Below are 21,879 nucleotides of genomic sequence, written 5' to 3' on the forward strand. Positions count from 1 at the left end.
GATTATGTTAGTGTGTTGCCGTCTGAGGGCTACATCGTCCAATCAGAGCGCAGCACTTCTCCTTTGCCGCGGGACGCGACCTCCACCCGGAATGTGGTCGCGGCGCATCGGGCGGATCGAGTGTCCGACCCCCGAAGGCAGGTTGGATTTAGCGTTTGGATATTTCTGTAACGACTAATTGTTCGGAGGCATCAAGTTATTTACATCTCATGGCTTCTATTGTGATGGCTCAATAACATAATCATCATGTTTTCATCACATGACTCATGTCCACAATGTACTTTGTGGATATAGTCAGAACGTAATCATAAACTACAACACTAATCAAAGATGTTCTTCTTGATGGGCACAACTGGCTGTTTTTAACAACCTACTTGTCAAAGATCCTCTATACGACAGGAATTCTCCGCTGTTTTTAAGAACATACTGCAAATCTGCTAGTCACGGATCGTCCAAATGAGAGGGCCACTCTGCTGTTTTTGAACCTCGCTGTTGTAACACGTGGCTTGGCGTTGTCTTGCTGAAATAAGCAGGGGCGTCCATGATAACGTTGCTTGGATGACAACATATGTTGCTCCAAAACCTGTATGTACCTTTCAGCATTAATGGCGCATTCACAGATGTGTAAGTTACCCATGCCTTGGGCACTAATACACCCCCATACCATCACAGATGCTGGCTTTTTAACTTTGCGCCTAGAACAATCCGGATGGTTCTTTTCCTCTTTGGTCCGGAAGACACGACGTCCACAGTTTCCAAAAACTATTTGAAATGTGGACTCGTCAGACCACAGAACACTTTTCCACTTTGTATCAGTCCATCTTAGATGAGCTCAGGCCCAGCAAAGCCGACGGCGTTTCTGGGTGTTGTTGATAAACGTTTTTTGGAAACTGTGGACGTCGTGTCTTCCGGACCAAAGAGGAAAAGAACCATCCGGATTGTTATAGGCGCAAAGTTGAAAAGCCAGCATCTGTGATGGTATGGGGGTGTATTAGTGTCCAAGACATGGGTAACTTACACATCTGTGAAGGCGCCATTAATGCTGAAAGATACATACAGGTTTTGGAGCAACATATGTTGCCATCCAAGCAACGTTACCAAGGACGCCCCTGCTTATTTCAGCAAGACAATGCCAAGCCACGTGTTACATCAACGGGGCTTCATAGTAAAAGAGTGTGGGTACTAGACTGGCCTGCCTGTAGTCCAGACCTGTCTCCCATTGAAAATGTGTGGCGCATTATGAAGCCTAAAATACCACAACGGAGACCCCCGGACTGTTGAACAACTTAAGCTGTACATCAAGCAAGAATGCGAAAGAATTCCACCCGAGAAGCTTCAAAAATGTGTCTCCTCAGTTCCCAAACGTTTACTGAGTGTTGTTAAAAGGAAAGGCCATGTAACACAGTGGTGAACATGCCCTTTCCCAACTAGTTTGGCACGTGTTGTCGCCATGAAATTCTAAGTTAATTATTATTTGCAAAAAATAAATAAAGTTTATGAGTTTGAACATCAAATATCTTGTCTTTGTAGTGCATTCAATTGAATATGGGTTGAAAATGATTTGCAAATCATTGTATTCCGTTTATATTTACATCTAACACAATTTCCCAACTCATATGGAAACGGGGTTTGTAGTATAGTTATAGTAGTATAGTTATATAGGGTAGTAAGCTGGGCTAGGAAGACACACAGAGGCGGGGCGGTATAGCTTGGTATAGTGCCAGCAACTTGAGGGTTCCAGGTTCGATCCCCGCTTCCGCCATCCTAGTCACTGCCGTTGTTTCCTTACCATGAATTGATTAACGTGGACCCCGACTTAAACAAGTTGAAAAACGTATTCGGGTGTTACCATTTAGTGGTCAATTGTACAGAATATGTACTGTACTGTGCAATCTACTAATAAAAGTTTCAATCAATCAATCAATCCTTGTGCAAGCCACTTGACCCACCTGCTCCCAGTGCCACCCACACTGGTTTCAATGTAATTTAGATATTGGGTTTCACTATGTAAAAGCGCTTTGAGTCACTAGAGAAAAGCGCTATATAAAAATAATTCAGATGCTGCTCTTTCCTCCCAACTTATCGTCACTAAAGTGGCAAGACACTGAAGGAACGTCCAGTCAAGCGTTCTTAACAAAAAAGGAGGTCATGTGGTTTGAGACAAGACTTGTTAAGTGTGATAAATGACGCGTTTCAGCAACAACAACAAAAAAGTGTAAAATATAAAATTAAAGTAAATAAAACAATAACATCGCCGTCTGTGCGGCTTGTACAGCGGCAGCTAACATCTGGCGTTAGCATGCTAGCTAAACACGTCACGTGTTCTGTTTACACTTTGTCTGGTCCAAATCCTCAACATTTTAACGCTTCACAACAAACAAACAAAAGGGAGCCTTTGAGTGCAAACAAACAAAAAGTAACTATTGACGCCATTGCCGAAGTGAGTGAAAAGACGCATGTACACACACACACACGCACACACACACACACACACGCACACACTACCTGAAGGCTGGCTCCTCTTTGTTACATCTCTGCGGTGGCGGCGAAAAGGCGCTTTTTTTGTTGAAAAGTTTCTGAAAGAGAGTCGGCGGCATCCTGTAGGATTATATAAAAAATATATTCTTTTTAAAAATGGGAACATAAGCTCTATTTTCCTCCCTCAAATCCACCAGCGAGTCTTGTTCCTTGCAACTGTCTCCATGGACGTCATAGTCATATGACAGGCATTAGTCACGAGAGCCGCTTGGCAACTCGGCCATGCCTTTTTCTCATTGGTCCGCCCACGGTGCAATTATCTGATTGGCTAGTATTTTTGGCCCCGCACCACGTGGTCGGCGGCTGCCCTGCGTTAATGTTTTCTGTCGTAAAAGTGCTGCGCGGTTTACGTCAGAGGATGGTGACAACGACAGTGGTTGCATAGAAACGTTTATTTTTATTTTACACCAACAACAAGAGACCGTTAAATAAATAATTTATGCGACAATCGTTTGGATACATTTACAGGTTGAATGACTAAAATTCCATAGTGCTGAATACAATTTAACAAACTATACACAAATAAGTCACGTTCATGAAAATATATTGTGAAATTGCACTTGCGACATCTAGTGGTAATTGTACAGCATACACTTTTGTTAAAAGTCACGCAAAATAGATAGTCTTTTGCAATAATTCATTACTGTGTGTCACAATTTCCTTACAGAACCACTCAAACATCCTGTTTCAAAGTGCTCCTGTCATATAGTGAAGAGGCATTTTGACCAGCATTCTTGTGGCAGGTCCTCAAAAACAGCAAATCCCTCTTGTTATAGAGGATTTTTGACCAGCAGTTTTTCCGATAGGGTCTCAAAAACAGCAGCAGTGTTTGTGTCAAGTAGAGGATATTTGGCTTGTGTCTTTGTACTATTTCTCAAAAACAGCAGAGTGGCAGAGTTATCGAGGATTTTTGACTAGCGTATTTTGCAACAGGTCCTCAAAAACAGCAAATCCCTCTTGTTATAGAGGATTTTTGACCAGCAGTTTTTCCGATAGGGTCTCAAAAACAGCAGAGTGTTTGTGTCAAAAAGAGGATCTTTGGCTTGTGTCTTTGTACTATTTCTCAAAAACAGCAGAGTGGCAGAGTTATAGAGGATTTTTGACTAGCGTATTTTGCAACAGCTTCTCAAATACAGCAGAGCAAACCGGTTTTAAAGGATTTTTGATTAGCATATTTGCAAAAGCTTCTCAAAAACAGCAGAGTGCTGCTGTCATATATGTAGATGAAGATCATTGATTCATATTTTTGTGGTGAATCCTCAAAAACAGTATAACACCTCTGTTATAGAGAATTTTGTAGTAGCATTTTTTACAATTGGTTCTCAAAAAGAGCAGAGCACTCTGGTTATAGAGGATTTTTTACTGGCGGATTTTGCAACAGCTTCTCAAAAACAGCAGAGCAATCCGGTTTTAAAGGATTTTTGACTTGCCTATTTGCAACAGCTTCTCAAAAACAGCAGAGCAATCTGGTTTTAAAGGATTTTTGACTAGCAGTTTTTCGAAAGGGTCTCAAAAACAGCAGAGTGTTTGTGTCAAAAAAGAGGATCTTTGGCTTGTGTCTTTGTACTATTTCTCAAAAACAGCAGAGTGCTGCTGTCATATATGTATATGAAGATCATTGACTCGTATTTTTGTGGCGGATCCTCAAAAACAGCATAACACTTCTGTTATAGAGGATTTTGTACTAGCATTTTTTACAATTGGTTCTCAAAAACAGCAGAGCACTCTGGTTATAGAGGATTTTTGACCGGCCTATTTTGCAACAGCTTCTCAAAAACAGCAGAGCAATCCAGGTTTTAAAGGATTTTTGACTAGCATATTTGCAAAAGCTTCTCAAAAACAGGAGAGCACTCTGTTTATAGAGGATTTTTGAACAGGAGTTTTTCATAGGGTCTCAAAAACAGCAGTGTTTGTGTCAAAAAGAGGATCTTTGGCTTGTGTCTTTGTACTATTTCTCAAAAACAGCAGAGTGCTGCTGTCATATATGTAGATGAAGATCATTGACTCATATTTTTGTGGTGGATCCTCAAAAACAGCATAACACTTCGGTTATAGAGGATTTTGTACTAGCATTTTTACAATTGGTTCTCAAAAACAGCAGAGCACTCTGGTTATAGAGGATTTTTGACTGGAGTATTTTGCAACAGCTTCTCAAAAACAGCAGAGCAATCCAGTTTTAAAGGATTTTTGACCAGCATATTTGCAAAAGCTTCTCAAAAACAGGAGAGCACTCTGTTTATAGAGGATTTTTGACCAGGAGTTTTTTGAAAGGGTCTCAAAAACAGCAGAGTGTTTTTGTCAAAAAGAGGATCTTTGGCTTGTGTCTTTTGTACTATTTCTCAAAAACAGCAGAGTAGTGCTGTCATATATGTAAATGAAGATCATTGACTCATATTTTTGTGGTGGATCCTCAAAAACAGCATAACACTTCTGTTATAGAGGATTTTGTACTAGCATTTTTACAATTGGTTCTCAAAAACAGCAGAGCACTCTGGTTATAGAGGATTTTTGACTGGAGTATTTTGCAACAGCTTCTCAAAAACAGCAGAGCAATCCAGTTTTAAAGGATTTTTGACCAGCATATTTGCAAAAGCTTCTCAAAAACAGGAGAGCACTCTGTTTATAGAGGATTTTTGACCAGGAGTTTTTTGAAAGGGTCTCAAAAACAGCAGAGTGTTTTTGTCAAAAAGAGGATCTTTGGCTTGTGTCTTTGTACTATTTCTCAAAAACAGCAGAGTGTTTGTGTCAAAAAGAGGATATTTGGCTTGTGTCTTTGTACTATTTCTCAAAAACAGCAGAGTGGCAGAGCACTCTGGTTATAGAGGATTTTTGACTAGCATATTTTGCAAAAGCTTCTCAAAAACAGGAGAGCCCTCTGTTTATAGAGGATTTTTGCCCAGGAGTTTTTCGATAGGGTCTCAAAAACAGCAGTGTTTGTGTCAAAAAGAGGATCTTTGGCTTGTGTCTTTGTACTATTTCTCAAAAACAGCAGAGTGCTGCTGTCATATATGTAAATGAAGATCATTGACTCATATTTTTGTGGTGGATCCTCAAAAACAGCATAACACTTCTGTTATAGAGGATTTTGTACTAGCATTTTTACAATTGGTTCTCAAAAACAGCAGAGCACTCTGGTTATAGAGGATTTGTGACTGGACTATTTTGCAACAGCTTCTCAAAAACAGCAGAGCAATCCAGTTTTAAAGGATTTTTGACCAGCATATTTGCAAAAGCTTCTCAAAAACAGGAGAGCACTCTGTTTATAGAGGATTTTTGACCAGGAGTTTTTCTAAAGGGTCTCAAAAACAGCAGTGTTTGTGTCAAAAAAAGAGGATCTTTGGCTTGTGTCTTTGTACTATTTCTCAAAAACAGCAGAGTGGCAGAACACTCTGGTTATAGAGGATTTTTGACTAGCATATTTTGCAAAAGCTTCTCAAAAACAGGAGAGCCCTCTGTTTATAGAGGATTTTTGCCCAGGAGTTTTTCGATAGGGTCTCAAAAACAGCAGTGTTTGTGTCAAAAAGAGGATCTTTGGCTTGTCTTTGTACTATTTCTCAAAAACAGCAGAGTGCTGCTGTCATATATGTATATGAAGATCATTGACTCGTATTTTTGTGGTGGATCTTCAAAAACAGCACAACACTTCTGTTATAGGGGATTTTGTCCTAGCATTTTTACAATTGGTTCTCAAAAACAACAGAGCACTCTGGTTATAGAGGATTTTTGACTGGCGTATTTTGCAACAGCTTCTCAAAAACAGCAGAGCAATCCAGTTTTAAAGGATTTTTGACTAGCATACTTGCAAAAGCTTCTCAAAAACAGGAGAGCACTCTGTTTATAGAGGATTTTTGAAAAGGAGTTTTTCGATAGGGTCTCAAAAACAGCAGAGTGTTTGTGTCAAAAAAGAGGATCTTTGGCTTGTGTCTTTGTACTATTTCTCAAAAACAGCAGAGTGCTGCTGTCATATATGTAGATGAAGATAATTGACTCATATTTTTGTGGTGGATCTTCAAAAACAGCACAACACTTCTGTTATAGAGGATTTTGTACTAGCATTTTTACAATTGGTTCTCAAAAACAGCAGAGCACTCTGGTTATAGAGGATTTTTGACTGGCGTATTTTGCAACAGCTTCTCAAAATCAGCAGAGCAATCCGGTTTTAAAGGATTTTTGACTAGCAGTTATTCGATAGGGTCTCAAAAACAGCACAGTGTTTGTGTCAAAAAGAGGATATTTGGCTTGTGTCTTTGTACTATCTCTCAAAAACAGCACAGTGCTGCTGTCATATATGGAGTATTTTGTGGTGGATCCTCAAAAACAGCATAACACTTCTGTTATCGAGGATTTTGTACTAGCATTTTTACAATTGGTTCTCAAAAACAGCAGAGCACTCTTGTTAGAGGATATTTGAGCAGCATTTTGCAAACGTTTTTTCAAAAAACAACAGCGCAATCCAGTTAGAGGACTTTTTTTGACTGACAACCACTTCTCTAAAAAAGAGGAGCACTCTGTTGTAAAGGATATTTGACTAGCATACTTGCAACAGCTTCTCAAAAACAGCACAGCACTCTGGTTAGAGAGGATTTTTGACTGGCATTTTTGCAACAGGTTATCAAAAACAACAGATCAGTCTAGTTATAAAGGATTTTTGACTGGTATTTTCGCAACAGGTTCTCAAAAACAGCAGAGCACTCTGGTTAAGGCGGATTTTTGACATGGAATTTTTAACAAGTTATCAAAAACAGCAGATCACTCTGGATTTTTGACCGGTATTTTTGCAATAGGTTCTCAAAAATAGCAGAACATGCCGGTTATAGAGAATACATTATATTTCAGAGGGGATATTTTGCACTAACTTAGTTTGACAGGACTGAAGATGTCGCTGGCCTTGTTCCGGTTGGGTGCAACCGTGAGAGGAAACGAAGCCATCTTTGAGAGTTGATCGTATCGCTCCTGGGATCCCCTCAAGAAGTCCTGCGCCTGGGACTCGTTGATGAAGTCGAAGAACCTGGCTGGTGCGGACACGCCACTGTCTGCATGCATCTCCGCCGCCAGCGGGCTTTTAAAGCGAACCTTCTTGCACAGAAATCGCTTCCTGGTGGACAGCTGAGAAGACAGCATCTGATCAGAGGTAGCAGCTGATCAGCAGAGGATGTTAATGAACATACTTATGAAGGTTCTCATTCATCTAGGTCGCTGTCCTCCCAGGCGATCAATCGTTCGAAACTGGACTGCTTGGTTTGTCTTGGAAGACGTTTCGCCGCTCATCCGAGTAGGCTTCATCATGTAGGCAGGTAGGTCTTTATTGTCATTGCACAAGTACAACGAAACTTTGTTTTCAGCACGAACCCGTTCAAGATTAGACAAACAAAGAGTATACGGGGTTACAGAACAGGAACGTTGATGCGTAAAAGATGGGAAAAAGGTCAACGCTGAGTAAAAAAATACAATCTAGACTGGGCTCCTAAGGGGGCCCAGTCTGGATTAGGAAAAAAAACTCCATAGCAAAGCACATAGACATATTACAACATACAACTGGAGACTTGCAACAGAGGGGAGGGAGTGGGGGCTACGGTGGAAGGCTGCAGCTCGTCAGGCGCTGCCCAGCCGTCCATCACCCCTAAGGGATTCGCGTCAAGGGCGTTGGATGGGGGGTGGGGTATGCGTGTGTGGCGTATATTTTTTGTGAATGCGTGTGTGTGTAAGCCTGCCACGTGTCTCTGTTCCGCGGACTGGGTGTTCTTGTCAGTCAATCCAAAGTCAACAACAACAGGTGTGCGTCCATGAGAGACAAGAAGGGAGTGTGTTGTGTCTTCGCCGCACTGTCCTTCGGGAGAGTCTCGAAGCCAGGGAAACAATCCAAGTTAGAATGTTTTGTATGAGAGTGAATATAAAATTTGCTTATCACTCTAAATTGTCTGTGACTGGTCCTTAAATTCATCCTGCAGGGCAGACGGTCCGGTGTTATCCAAATCACAAAGTGTCCACAGTTCTGCCCGCATCCTCCAATCATTTGTGGCAGCTTTGGGGTACTTTGAAGACTGCCAGCAACTTCCAATTTGTCGACAAACCAGAGCAAGCAGATGTCCTGTTGTCATAATTCCGAATAGGTGGATATCTTCTTGTCCTCGACTGGAAGGATCGCCAGGCACCCGGCACTCCTTCTTCTCCCAAGAGTCCGTTGTGTGTCCAGCAACAACTGCTCCGTCAAGACAAGCAAGTTCCCCCAAACCCAAGATCTTGTCAATTTCGTTGAGGCCAGTTAGTTAGTTCCAATGTTTAGATTTGGAGAACAGTGCAAAAAGAGGCAACAAGAAAGTTAAGACAAGACAAGACAAAGAAGCAAGCAGGAGAGATAAGGAAGAGGAAAGGGGAGCGTCCGCCCTCGATGTGTGTCAGTTCGTCAGATCTAGTCCAAACGGTTGGTGCCAAAACCACAAATATTTATACTCCAAAAAACCAGGAGGGTGTGCCTGGGCAAGGATGTTTATGCCCTATTGTAGTGAGAAAAACAACTGTTTTGATGCAAACCAGCAATCCTAACTGTCAAAGCCACATACCGATCAATACCTACTTTTTGACTCACACCACCCAATGGAACACAAACCAGGTGTTATCAGAACCCTACAACACAGAGCTGTTTAACGTTCCTACCAACCTACAGGCCAAAGAGACAGAGCATAGGAATTTGAGGTAAGCCCTCAAAACGTGTGGTTACCCCAGCTAGTTGTTTGTGAAAAGTGCTTCCAGTTCCAGAAATAACAAGAACAGAATGGATGAGGAGGAAAAAGGTGACAGACGCAAAAATATTTATTCCATCTGTATCAGGTCTGTCTGAGAAACTTAAAATCATTTTTAACCAACACAAGACTTAAAACCAGACAACACCCTGAGACAGAGACTGGTGCATCCTAAAGACCGGATACCCCACAACCACAAAAACTCCTTTGAGAACAAAAATGTACAGATTCTGGACAGGGAGGCTGGATGGTACAAAAGAGGAGTGACGGAAGCCATCTATGTCAAGGTTAAAAACCATCCCTGAATAGACCACCTGTCTCACATATACAACAACATCCTTCCATCCATTCCTAAAAGACTCTGCAATTTAGCCTCCAACAAATAACAGGAGTTAGAAACTTTCCATTTGTGCCATTTGTTTACAACTGAATGGAATGCTTACGAGGGGGATTCCGACTATTCTGGACTGATAGTAGTCGATCCACAGCTATCGTTCTGCCACACAATACCTCAATTCTAACAAGGGGAAATTACACTTCAACGACTGCCTTAGGGTTGCTCGTTGGCATTAAAACAGTTGTTTTTCTCACTACGATAGGGCGAAACTATCCTTGCCCAGGCACACCCTCCTGGTTTGTTGGAGTATATATTTGGGGTTTTGGCACCAACCGTTTGGACTAGATCTGACCAATCTGAGTCTATGAGCACGAACTGATGAAGCCTACTCGGAACGTCTTCTAAGACAAACCAAGCAGTCCAGTGGCGAACGATTGAACACCCTGAGATGTCAATGGACACTAAGGTGTTGGCTTACTTTAGGGGACGTCTTCAAGGGCTTTTCTGCAGCAACTGCCAAAAGACACACACCTTTTCAACACAACCAAGGTATAACTTGAAAATATACACTCTTATTAGTATGATTAGAAGGATTTACACACTGAGGTTCATTCACAATCTGTCTATGTGTAATAGAGTTGAACATTCACTTCATTATCATTTTTAAATGAGTTTATTTTGCCATTCAAATATTGTGTTTGTGAATTTGATCTCAAATAGTTATTTGTTAATTTATTGTTATTTTACTTTACTTTATTAGGTCCATCAGTGTTAAATATTATAAACTTATCACTTTCCTCCGGCACTGTTCCCCTAGCATTAAAAAAAGCGGTTATTCATCCTCTACTCAAAAGACCTAACCTCGATCCTGATCTCTTGGTAAACTACCGGCCGGTGTCCCACCTTCCGTTTATCTCGAAAATCCTCAAAAAAATTGTCGCACAGCAGCTAAATGAACACTTAGCGTCTAACAATCTCTGTGAACCTTTTCAATCCGGTTTCAGGGCAAATCACTCTACGGAGACAGCCCTCGCAAAAATGACTAATGATCTATTGCTAACGATGGATTCTGATGCATCATCTATGTTGCTGCTTCTTGATCTTAGCGCCGCTTTCGACACTGTTGATCATAATATTTTATTAGAGCGTATCAAAACGCGTATTGGAATGTCAGACTTAGCCTTGTCTTGGTTTAACTCTTATCTTACTGACAGGATGCAGTGTGTCTCCCATAACAATGTGACCTCGGACTATGTTAAGGTAACGTGCGGAGTTCCCCAGGGTTCGGTTCTTGGCCCTGCACTCTTTAGTATTTACATGCTGCCGCTAGGTGACATCATACGCAAATACGGTGTTAGCTTTCACTGTTATGCTGATGACACTCAACTCTACATGCCCCTAAAGCTGACCAACACGCCGGATTGTAGTCAGCTGGAGGCGTGTCTTAATGAAATTAAACAATGGATGTCCGCAAACTTTTTGCAACTCAACGCTAAGAAAACGGAAATGCTGATTATCGGTCCTGCTAGACACCGACATCTATTTAATAATACCACCTTAACATTTGACAGCCAAACAATTAAACAAGGCGACTCGGTAAAGAATCTGGGTATTATCTTCGACCCAACTCTCTCCTTTGAGTCACACATTAAGAATGTCACTAAAACGGCCTTCTTTCATCTCTGTAATATCGCTAAAATTCGTTCCATTTTGTCCACAAGCGATGCTGAGATCATTATCCATGCGTTCGTTACATCTCGTCTCGATTACTGTAACGTTTTATTTTCGGGCCTCCCTATGTCTAGCATTAAAAGATTACAGTTGGTACAAAATGCGGCTGCTAGACTTTTGACAAAAACAAGAAAGTTTGATCATATTACGCCTATACTGGCTCACCTGCACTGGCTTCCTGTGCACTTAAGATGCGACTTTAAGGTTTTACTACTTACGTATAAAATACTACACGGTCAAGCTCCTGCCTATCTTGCTGATTGTATTGTACCATATGTCCCGGCAAGAAATCTGCGTTCAAAGAACTCCGGCTTATTAGTGATTCCCAGAGCCCAAAAAAAGTCTGCGGGCTATAGAGCGTTTTCCATTCGGGCTCCAATACTATGGAATGCCCTCCCGGTAAAAGTTAGAGATGCTACCTCAGTAGAAGCATTTAAGTCTCATCTTAAAACTCATTTGTATACTCTAGCCTTTAAATAGACTCCCTTTTTAGACCAGTTGATCTGCCGTTTCTTTTTTTTTCTTTTCTTTTCTACTCTGCTCCCTACCCGGGGGTGGACCGCTAGCCTGTGCATCGGATGGGGACATCTCTACGCTGCTGACCCGTCTCCGCTCGGGATGGTTCCTGCTGGTCCCACTATGGACTGGACTTTCGCTGATGTGTTGGACTTTCACAATATTATGTCAAACCCACTCGACATCCATTGCTTTCGGTCTCCCCTAGAGGGGGGGTTACCCACATATGCGGTCCTCTCCAAGGTTTCTCATAGTCATTCACATTGACGTCCCACTGGGGTGAGTTTTCCTTGCCCGTATGTGGGCTCTGTACCGAGGATGTCGTTGTGGCTTGTGCAGCCCTTTGAGACACTTGTGATTTAGGGCTATATAAATAAACATTGATTGATCATTGATACTTACTACTACTACTAGTAAGTACTACCAGTCATGTGGTTGCAAGTGTTCTGTTCTACATCGTAGTGTGCTGGGGGGGGCAGTACATCTAAGAAGGACCGCTCCAGACTGGAGAAACTGATCAGTCGGGCCGGCTCTACGGTCGGAATAAAACTGGACTGGACTCTGGTGGCAGAGAAGAGGACTGTGGAAAAACAACTGAGCATCATGGATGATGCCAGTCACCCTCTGCATACCGTTATCAGTAGCCAGAGGAGCCTGTTCAGTGCTAGACTGCTTCATCCCAAGTGCAGGACTAATAGACTAAAAACCTCCTTTGTCCCACACGCCATCAGACTGTACAACTCCTCTCAGGCGGGTAATAGGATGACAGGGGATGCAAAACAATAACAATACTGAAATAAACTGCAACAAAAAACAGTACAATTAACAGTGCAATAACAGTGCAATACATTTTCATAACATGGTCACTACTGCCTAGTTTCTCTTATATTCTTATTTTTACTGTTATATTTTTCTTTTTATTGTTGTTGTTTATTTTTATTTTTTTATTGTATTATTTTCTATTTTCTTTCCATTTATACTCCCATTATTTCCTTTTTTTTTTTTAAATTTTTTATTCGATCTCAATTCTGTACATTACTGCTGGAAATTAAATTTTCCTGAGGGAACTCTCCTGAAGTACTATCCATCTATCTATCTATCTATCTATCTATCTATCTATCTATCTATCTATCTATCTATCTATCTATCTATCTATCTATCTATCTATCTATCTATCTATCTATCTATCTATCTATCTATCTATCTATCTACTTTACTCTTTCCTGGCACTCCATACCCTGCCAGGCTCCAGAGTTTCCTGCATACATAGAGATGGGATTTTCATACTCTTTGAAGTGAGCCGGATCTTGAAGAGCAAATACTTTTGAAACAATTTTAGAAGGTTAAAATATAAATTAAAAGGCATTAACCACATTGGGATTTTCTTGTTGCACTCAAAGAACAATTTACAAATGTTCCATATTACATACAGTCTGCCATAATCAAGTATTAGGTTAGAGTACAATAAAAAAGCTTTATTGACATTATATTAAATGCTTCATGGTTTATGGTTGCCACTCCTGGTCTGTGCTCAGGGTTAGGGTTAGGGTCAACCCTAATCCTAACCCCTAACCCTAACCCCAAGAAAAATACAATTATTAGTAAATACTAAAAACAAAACAATGGATACAAGTATACATAAGCCATGTAGCACGTAAAACACACATTTGTTAAAGATAAAACACAAATTGTAGGAATTTGTTACAAAATTCGGTCATTTCACTTGCACTAGTTGACGACAAATGGGTGGTTTAAACTCAGCTAATATTTGGCATCAAGCCAAGCAGCTGTGTGCGCGTCTATGTATCTACATGAGCACAGCAGGGGAGCTGGTTAACTTAAGAGAGTAGTGTACAGTATGTGTGTTATTGCGAGAAGGGCATTATAACGTGTTGGCTGAGTGACATCAGTGAGTGGGCGGGCGTGTAAAGAGAGAGAGAGGGAGCGCGTGCATTGCGCAGTAGAGTGATGAACGTTTCTTGTTGTGTCCTGCAAAACTAATAATGCAGCGGTTGTCACGACTCGGTGGCCTCGTCATTCTGACCTGAAAACGGAGTTTAGCAGACCTGTTGCCAAGTAATGTGAAGGGTGTTACCCCCTGGAGGGATTGCTGCCCTGTGCTCCTCGACTACGGTCTGCATGGGAGCCGAACAGCTAGAAAGGTGTATCAACTGTCACTATTTATAACTCATTGTGCAGATCTGAATGCTTATTATCTAAATGTTTACCTACGTTTGAAGAAAAGGTGGTGACACTAATCGCTATGTTTGGCAGGCTCGTTTAAAAGCAGAACTTGCATCGTGGCTCCTCCATGTTTAAAGAGTCACCTTTATCGTTAGTTTTGAAGCCCAAATACCTTATTAACCAGTAGAATTGCCGTTTTTTGACATTCTTCCCCTCCTCGATGTTATTGCTTGTATGCGCTTTGTGTGTGTGTTTTGACATACTCAACTTCATGCGTATTGGCTCTGTAGTCACCTTCGCACAGCTGCATTCGAATGAAAGAACGGTGCTGGTATTTTTCATAGGTGGTATAGTACGATTTCAATTAATTAGTATCGCCGTACTTTATTAGTAGCGGTATACTGTACTACCATAATACACATACTGTATATGCATATGTATACACATATATACATACAGTACAGGCCAAAAGTTTGGACATACCCTCTCGTTCAATGGGTTTTCTTTATTTTCATGACTATTTACATTGTAGATTGTCACTGAAGGCATCAAAACTATGAATAAACACATGTGGAGTTATGTACTTAACAAAAAAAGGTGAAATAAATGAAAACATGTTTTATATTCTAGTTCAGGGGTGTCAAACTTGTTTTCATTAAGGGCCACATCGCAGTTATGGTTGCCCTCAGAGGGCCGATTTTAACAATGAGTAATATATGAATATACATGTATTTATAAAGAATACATTAACAATTTTTTTTTTTTTACATAAGCCGCAAAAAAAATCTTAAAATTTTTGTTTAAAAATTGGCAGCTCAGTCACCAGAATTTTACAGTAAAAGCAGTGTTTTTTTTTTTACAGCATATAAAAACATTTAATAAATGTAATGGAATGGAAAAACAATACCACTGTTTTTAGCATTTTTGTTGTTGTTTCAATTGTTTTTTTTTGTTAGTTTTTAGTGTCTTACTGTATATGGAAAAAAACAGTACCAAAGTTGATTTTACAGTAAAAAAAACTAAGTCGGCGGAATTTAACCGTAAAATCTATCGTCAATTTTACAGTCTACAATTTGATTGATAATTTGTTTTGAAATCATAAGTGAAGCAGATATTTAAGTACAGTATTTATCTTTATTTTAACAAAAATATTTTTGGAATACATAATATGATATTTACATTTTGATAATATTGAATTAAAAGAAAATATGCAATTGCATGCAGTACATCATTTTTAATGTCAAAAGAAAAAGAACAAATATATTTAGTAAAATAAAAGATTAAGCATGTTATAAATGCATATTATTTGTAGGCTTTTGCGGGCCACATAAATAATGTAGCGGGCCAGCTTTGGCCCCCGGGCCTTGAGTTTGACACCTGTGTTCTAGTTTCTTCAAAATAGCCACCCTTTGCTCTGAATTCTTTTTTTTCACACTCTTGGCATTCTCTCGATGAGCTTCAAGAGGTAGTCACCTGAAATGGTTTTCACTTCACAGGTGTCACAGTTTTGATGCTTTCCATGACAATCTACAAGGTAAATAGTCATGAAAATAGTGCTCTAAAATATCTCTTCCTCAGCTTTGGTGTGTGCCACTACACGATTGGTACCGAGAGTCACGATCGCTCCACGCGTGCACAAATACTGCATCACTTCCTTTCTCGCTATTTTTTTACGACGGAGCTGCTGTGACATCCCGTGCTGTGTTATTTGAATGTTTAATATTAAAATAAAGCCTTGTAGTGTAGGAAAAGAAAAATAATATAGTAATAACATTTTTTTTTTTTAAAAGGAGCTACCTCACTTAAATTAAACCTGCAGAACAACACAAATTAGACTTTAAAATTGGAAGTATTTGACGTAAATAAAGTAGTAATTTAGTTTGAAATTATATATTTTAGCACTGCATATACATTTTATTTTTCATTAGTTTTATGAGTCCCTTCTTTTGCAGTATGTTTGATTACCATATTTTTCGGACTATAAGGCGCACTTAAAATCATTTTATTTTCTCAAAACTCGACAGCGCGCCTTATAACCCGGTGTGCTTCATGTACGGAATCATTTTGGTTGTGCTTACCGACCTCGAAGCTATTTTATTTGGTACATGGTGAAATGATAAGTGTTACCAGTAATAGGCAGTCACACATAAGAGATACGTGTAGACTGCAATATGGCTCAAGTAAACAACACCAACATTTTACATGTTTCATTGTAAATATAGAACATTACACACAGCACTCAAAAATCTATCAAAAAGTTTTAGTACGACTTTGGTCGCTTGATGGACTGTACTGTGCGTCAACATACAAGTATTATTATGGTGTGTGTATAACGTAAGACATTATCTGGCGTTTTGTTTCGCAATATTACGCAAAACCAACTTTTCTTACCTCCTGGTACCTGCTGATCTGTATTTGGGATCTGCATAAGTCCTGAAAATTTGCGCGCTTCCGCCCTTGTAGTCCGTGGCGAGACCGTAGTCGATAAGCTTCTTCTTTTTCGCTATCTTCTTGTTATGGGACATTCATCCTCCGCTGTTGCCATTTCTAATATAAAGTAGTGTAAAGTTCTTACTTATATCTGTCAGTAAACTCGCCATGAAAGCGCTAAAAACATACCGGTGTAGTGGGTTTACATTATTTACCCAAAGAACTTTAGTTATTAGAGAGTTCCGGTCGGACGGTTTTTCACGGGACACATTTCCGGTGTTGTTGTTGCACTAGTGAGCCACGGATGAGGAGATGCTGCTCCGTTATTGATTGAAGTAAAGTCTGAATGTCATTAAAACAGATAGCTTTATCTTTTGACACTTCTTCCACTCCCGTCCTTGCACGCTACAACGCTACATTAAAAATGACGTGGAGAAGACGCTGTCAAAGGTGAGCCACGTAAATAAGACCGCCCACAAAACGGCGCATCCTGAAGCGACTGCCAGAAAGCGGCTTGAAGATGATCTGTAAAACATAATCTATGCAACATTTTGACCAAAGAACCACCATTACATGTTATGTAGACCACAAGGAAGTGTTTTACATTTAGAAAAAATAAATGATAATATGGCTACTTAAATGCGCCCTATAATCCAGTGCGCTCTTTATATGAAAATAAACCTGACTCGACCCGCTCATCGGCAGCGCGCCTTATAATCCGGTGCGCCCTATGGTCCAGAAAATATGGTATTTATTTTTGTAATCAGCCTGACCTAAACCTTGATAATAATCTTTGTTAGAATAATTGTATCTAAGTTATCACAAAACTTTGTGTTTTGATGAGTTCCCGGCGAGAGGACAAAAGCTGTCTTTGAACCTACCAAGTAAAACTCCACTGTGTAGGATGGGAAGCAACATGAAGGTGTTCTGTTTCTTTCATGTATTGTAATCAACAGAAAGATATTGTCTTGACCCAAGAACTACAAAGCGAAGAGGAAGCAGGACCTGACTCCCCTACAGGGACCTCTTTTTTAACTGTTTTACAACCTTTTCTGTGAACGGTTTTACGACCTTTTCTTTGAACTGTTGTAATCAAAGGCGATGGCTGTTTACGACCCCCGTCCCTTAGAAACAGCTGTTGCCATGTAATCAGGGAAAGTCCAAATAAAAGAGGAAGCGTACCATCTTTCGCCAGAGCGTGATAGAGACTGTACCAGAGTACAGCCCAGACGCGCTCTCCTCAATTGAGCCCAATTTAATTCTGTCTCTGTTTAATTCCTTGCTTTTTGTCTTGTTTAATAGATGTCATCAGTGTTTGAACCTGACACACATGTTTTCATATCATTTGACAAAATTGTAAACTGTAAGTAGGTTGGATATAAATATTGGATATGATTAAAATCCAGAGTAAGATGACTAATTCAGTGTTAATATTTTCCTCTGTAGTGGAAAAGTTGGGCCCTGAACTTAAAAAAAAAGGGTTAAGAACCCCTGATGTAGAGGATATTTGGCTGACGTCTTTATAGCAGAGCATTTCTCGAAAAAAATCAAGGATCTTTGACCACCATTATTGCAATAGGTTCTCAAAAACAGCAGAGCACATGTAAAAAATAATAGAGGATCTTTGAGCGCTCCTGTCATGTAGATAATCTTTGGCTAGCTTTGTTGTAGTGGGTTCTCAAAAACAGCGGGCCACTCCTGTCATATTGAGCAGTGGTCCCCAACCTTTTTGTAGTTGGGGACCACTGCTTGAAAATTTCTTGACGCTTGGAAACCCCCCCGAAAAGCTTACGGACTGTATCCCTGCAGACTGTATTGACCTATATTGATATATAATGTATATATTGTGTTTTTTATGTTGATTTAATTGAAAAAAAAAAAAAAAACTAATAATGTTTTTTTTAATTTTCTTTTAATAAAGAAATACAATCATGTGTGCTTACGGACTGTATCCCTGCAGACTGTATTGACCTATATTGATATATAATGTATATATTGTGTTTTTTATGTTGATTTAATTGAAGAAAAAAAAATAATAATAATAATAATTTTTTTTGTTTTTTTTTATTTCTTGCGCGGCCCGGTACCAATCGGTCCGCGGACAGATACCGGGCCGCGGCCCGGTGGTTGGGGACCATTGATATAGAGGATCTTTGTCTAGCATTTTAGCATTAAGTTCTTAAAAATATTGTGTGATGGGCAGTTTGTTGTGCTCCCAAGTAAAGAAAATGTCGAAAAATGTCACTCGGAGTGTTTTCTTCTTACCCAAGATGGTGGAGACGTTGGGGGACTGGTGGCTGAGGATGCTCTCAGCATGGCTGCTGCTGATCAAGGTGGAGTTCTTCACCTGCACGTGGAGATCCGCCACGTCGCCCACGGCGGGAAAATGAGAGGCGTTGGCCGCTGAAAAGGGGATTACGAGATCACGTCAACGTTTGTCGCCAGGCAGACTCTGGTGGACCCACCGTAGAGTTCGTGTCGGAAGATCTCTGGAGAAGAAACGGAGCTGGGGTATGAGGAGAAGCAGTCATCATCCTCGTCGTCATCAACTGAGCTGGAACTTGAGGCCATGGTCTTTGTAATGGCGCCCCCTGGTGTCACTGCCGGGCTCAGCTCTTGATGAAGTATTTTTTTTTTTTGGTTGAAGGCGGTGCTCGATGATTGACATTGTGATGACTGGGCGCTGGTCTGTCAATCAAAGGGGGAAAAAAAAGTCAGAATAGAGGAAGAAGTAGTAACTAGTGTGAATGCTCCAATGCTGAAGTTGAACTGAAATACTGACAGAATGTAGTATGAATGTAAGAATAGTTAGAATTTCCAGGAAAACCGAAATTTCAATGGGAACTTCCTGGAAATTTGGGAATTTTGGGAGAAGGGGGATTTTTTTGAAATGATTAGGAGCATGAATGTCCTGAATGAGCTTGAATTGGCCGGTGTTGGAATTGTTTAAATCGGTCAAGAGCTTTGAAGAATGTCCCAGTGATTTCAATGGGAATTTCCCAAAAACGTGGGAATTTCGGGAAATGCGTGATTTTTTTTTAGAAAATGGTAAAAAAAAACCAACTTGAATGGTCTGAATGAGTTGAAATGGTTGGTGTTGGAATTTTTCAAATCGGTCGAGAAATGTTGAAGTGGTAACATGTTGAACTGAGAAATGGTATTACGGAATTCCTGGAATTTCGGGAAAACCGTGAATTTTTCCAGTTCAAAAAACAACTTTGTTTTTTGTCCTAATTAAGAGGAATGTTTTGACGGCGGAACGGTTGAAGTGGGTTGAAAAATGTGGGAGGTTCAACCAATTCAAGTTTTTTACCATTTTCTAAAAAATTCCAGCATTTCCCGAAATTCCTACATTTTTGGGAAATTCCCATTGAAATCACTGGGACATTCGTCAAAGCTCTTGACCGATTTAAACAATTCCAACACCAACCAATTCAGCTCATTCAGGACATTCATGCTCCCCCAAGGGGATGGGTCAAATGCAGAGGACAAAGGTACTTTAATCTTAATCTAATCATTTTTTTAAAAATCCCCCTTTTCCCAAAATTCCCAAATTTCCAGGAAGTTCCCATTGAAATGAGAACAATTCCCACATTTTTCAACCTATTCAAACCATTCCAACATCAACACATTGCCTTTGAAATCACTGAGACCCATTACCTCCCTGCTTGGCACTAAACATCAAGGGTTGGAATTGGGGGTTAAATCACCAAAAATGATTCCCGGGCGCGGCCACCGCGGCTGCCCACTGCTCCCCTCACCTCCCAGGGGGTGATCAAGAGTGATGGGTCAAATACAGACAATAATTTCGCCACACCTAGTGTGTGTGTGACAATCATTGGTACTTCAACTTTTAACTTAACATTCGTCAAAGCTCTTGACCGATTTAAACAATTCCAACACCAACCAATTCAGCTCCTTCATTCTCCTAATCATTTTTTGAAAATCCCTCTTTTCCCAAAATTCCAAGAAGTTCCCATTGAAATGGGAACAATTCCCACATTTTTCAACCTATTCAAACCATTCCATCGCCAGAAAAAAAGGGTGGAAATAGGGCTTTGGAAAACTGGGAATTACGGAAAATCCTGGAATTTTTTTTAAACTTTGAATTTCCAGGATGTTGGAGTGTGTTGAAGGTGGAATGAATGGTATGAATAGGTTGAAAAATGTGTAAATGATGAAAGTTTGAAAAATAGCCAATTCACTTTGAATGGAAAAAATGTCAAGTAAAACCTGGAATTCCTGGAAATCTGGGAATTTTTGGAATTTGTCAAGGGAAAGCCAGCGATTCCCGAATAGGCTGAACAGTTTGAAGTTGGAACGGTTGGAATCGAGTGAAAAATGTGGAAGGTAGAGCGCGCCAAAATCTGGAGAAGAAGAATAATAAGTTGAAGTTGAACAAAAAAATATATGAATTTTGGTGTAGGAAACCATGACAATCATTGGAACTTTAACTTTAACTATCTGTGAAAATGTGGTAGGTAGAGAGCGCCAAAATTTAGAGAAGAAGAATATTAAGTTGAAGTTCAATAATAAATAGATGAATTTTGGTGTAGAAAACCCAATGTGTGAATGTTTTGGAGCATGAGATCACTCACTTGGCCAGGTACTTTGAGTTTCTTCCCATCCGGGTCCTTTTTCACATCCGGGTCCTCCTCCACTTCAGGCTCTTCGGGAAGTGTTTCGTAAATTTTGCATTTCTGACGTCTCTTCTGAGCTGTTAAAAGTAGCTTCTAGTAAATTCCATTGTATTGACAGGTGCCTTTGGTCTTTATGTTTATTTTTTTTTCGGGACTTCTTACCGTGTTGCCAGGTAAACGCCACTTTAACTGGCGTATCTCGCTTGCCACTCATTCCGGAAGTGCCACTGAAATGAACTAATTAGCGTAGCTAAAAATTGTTTGAATAAACTCTATGTAACGTGTTATGAGCCGAGAGCCAGTGGGGCTAGATTTTTGAACGAGCTGGCCTTCAAGTCACATAGTAAACATTCGACTTTACATTTTTTTTATGGTCTCACCCTGCGGCTTTTGTTTAATCACGCTAGCACCATGTCTTATTTTGAAACCCCCGTACCGGAAATTAGAGTGGAGTTGACTTCCGGCACCAGCGGTCTGCAACATACCAAATAAAACAACCTAAAAAGGGTGATTGATATTATTCTGTTGCCAGGAAAAAAACATCTTAAATACGTAGATTAAAAAAAAAAAAGTGAAACCTATTTTTCTTATAAGCTTAATGATTTTAAATTATTAGTTAGAACTAGGAACATTTCAATAGGAAAGCCTATCTGTATTTGATCAATAAATCAATGTATTTTAAATAAGTCCCGTTTATTCTGTTAATATTCTCTTTTGTTTTTTCACTATTATTATTTTTAATAGGTTGTGCTTGATATATTTT

At 40.0% G+C, this 21,879-nt stretch overlaps 2 protein-coding genes across 3 annotated transcripts in view; both read right to left on the minus strand.

Moving 5' to 3' along the window:
• Positions 1-2,740, minus strand: part of fnip1 (folliculin interacting protein 1) — a 142,003-nt gene extending 139,263 nt beyond the window's left edge. For both annotated transcript variants that reach the window (XM_062070142.1, XM_062070141.1), the window contains exon 1: positions 2,506-2,740. In XM_062070142.1, coding sequence (XP_061926126.1) covers positions 2,506-2,597 — 92 coding nt within the window. In that variant the 5' untranslated portion in view covers positions 2,598-2,740. The remainder of the gene's footprint in view (positions 1-2,505) is intronic.
• A 223-nt stretch (positions 2,741-2,963) lies between these two features.
• LOC133665433 (uncharacterized) lies at positions 2,964-21,543 on the minus strand. The gene is made up of 6 exons (XM_062070726.1): positions 21,279-21,543; positions 21,075-21,193; positions 18,942-19,164; positions 18,742-18,879; positions 10,094-10,128; positions 2,964-7,644 (listed from the first exon to the last, which is right to left on the minus strand). Exons 1-6 carry the CDS (start codon positions 21,328-21,330, stop codon positions 7,390-7,392), a joined length of 822 nt encoding a protein of 273 aa, XP_061926710.1. The 5' UTR covers positions 21,331-21,543; the 3' UTR covers positions 2,964-7,389.
• Positions 21,544-21,879: the final 336 nt, after the last annotated feature.

Source organism: Entelurus aequoreus, linkage group LG14, assembly GCF_033978785.1.
Source record: "Entelurus aequoreus isolate RoL-2023_Sb linkage group LG14, RoL_Eaeq_v1.1, whole genome shotgun sequence".
Taxonomy (NCBI): Eukaryota; Metazoa; Chordata; class Actinopteri; order Syngnathiformes; family Syngnathidae; genus Entelurus; species Entelurus aequoreus.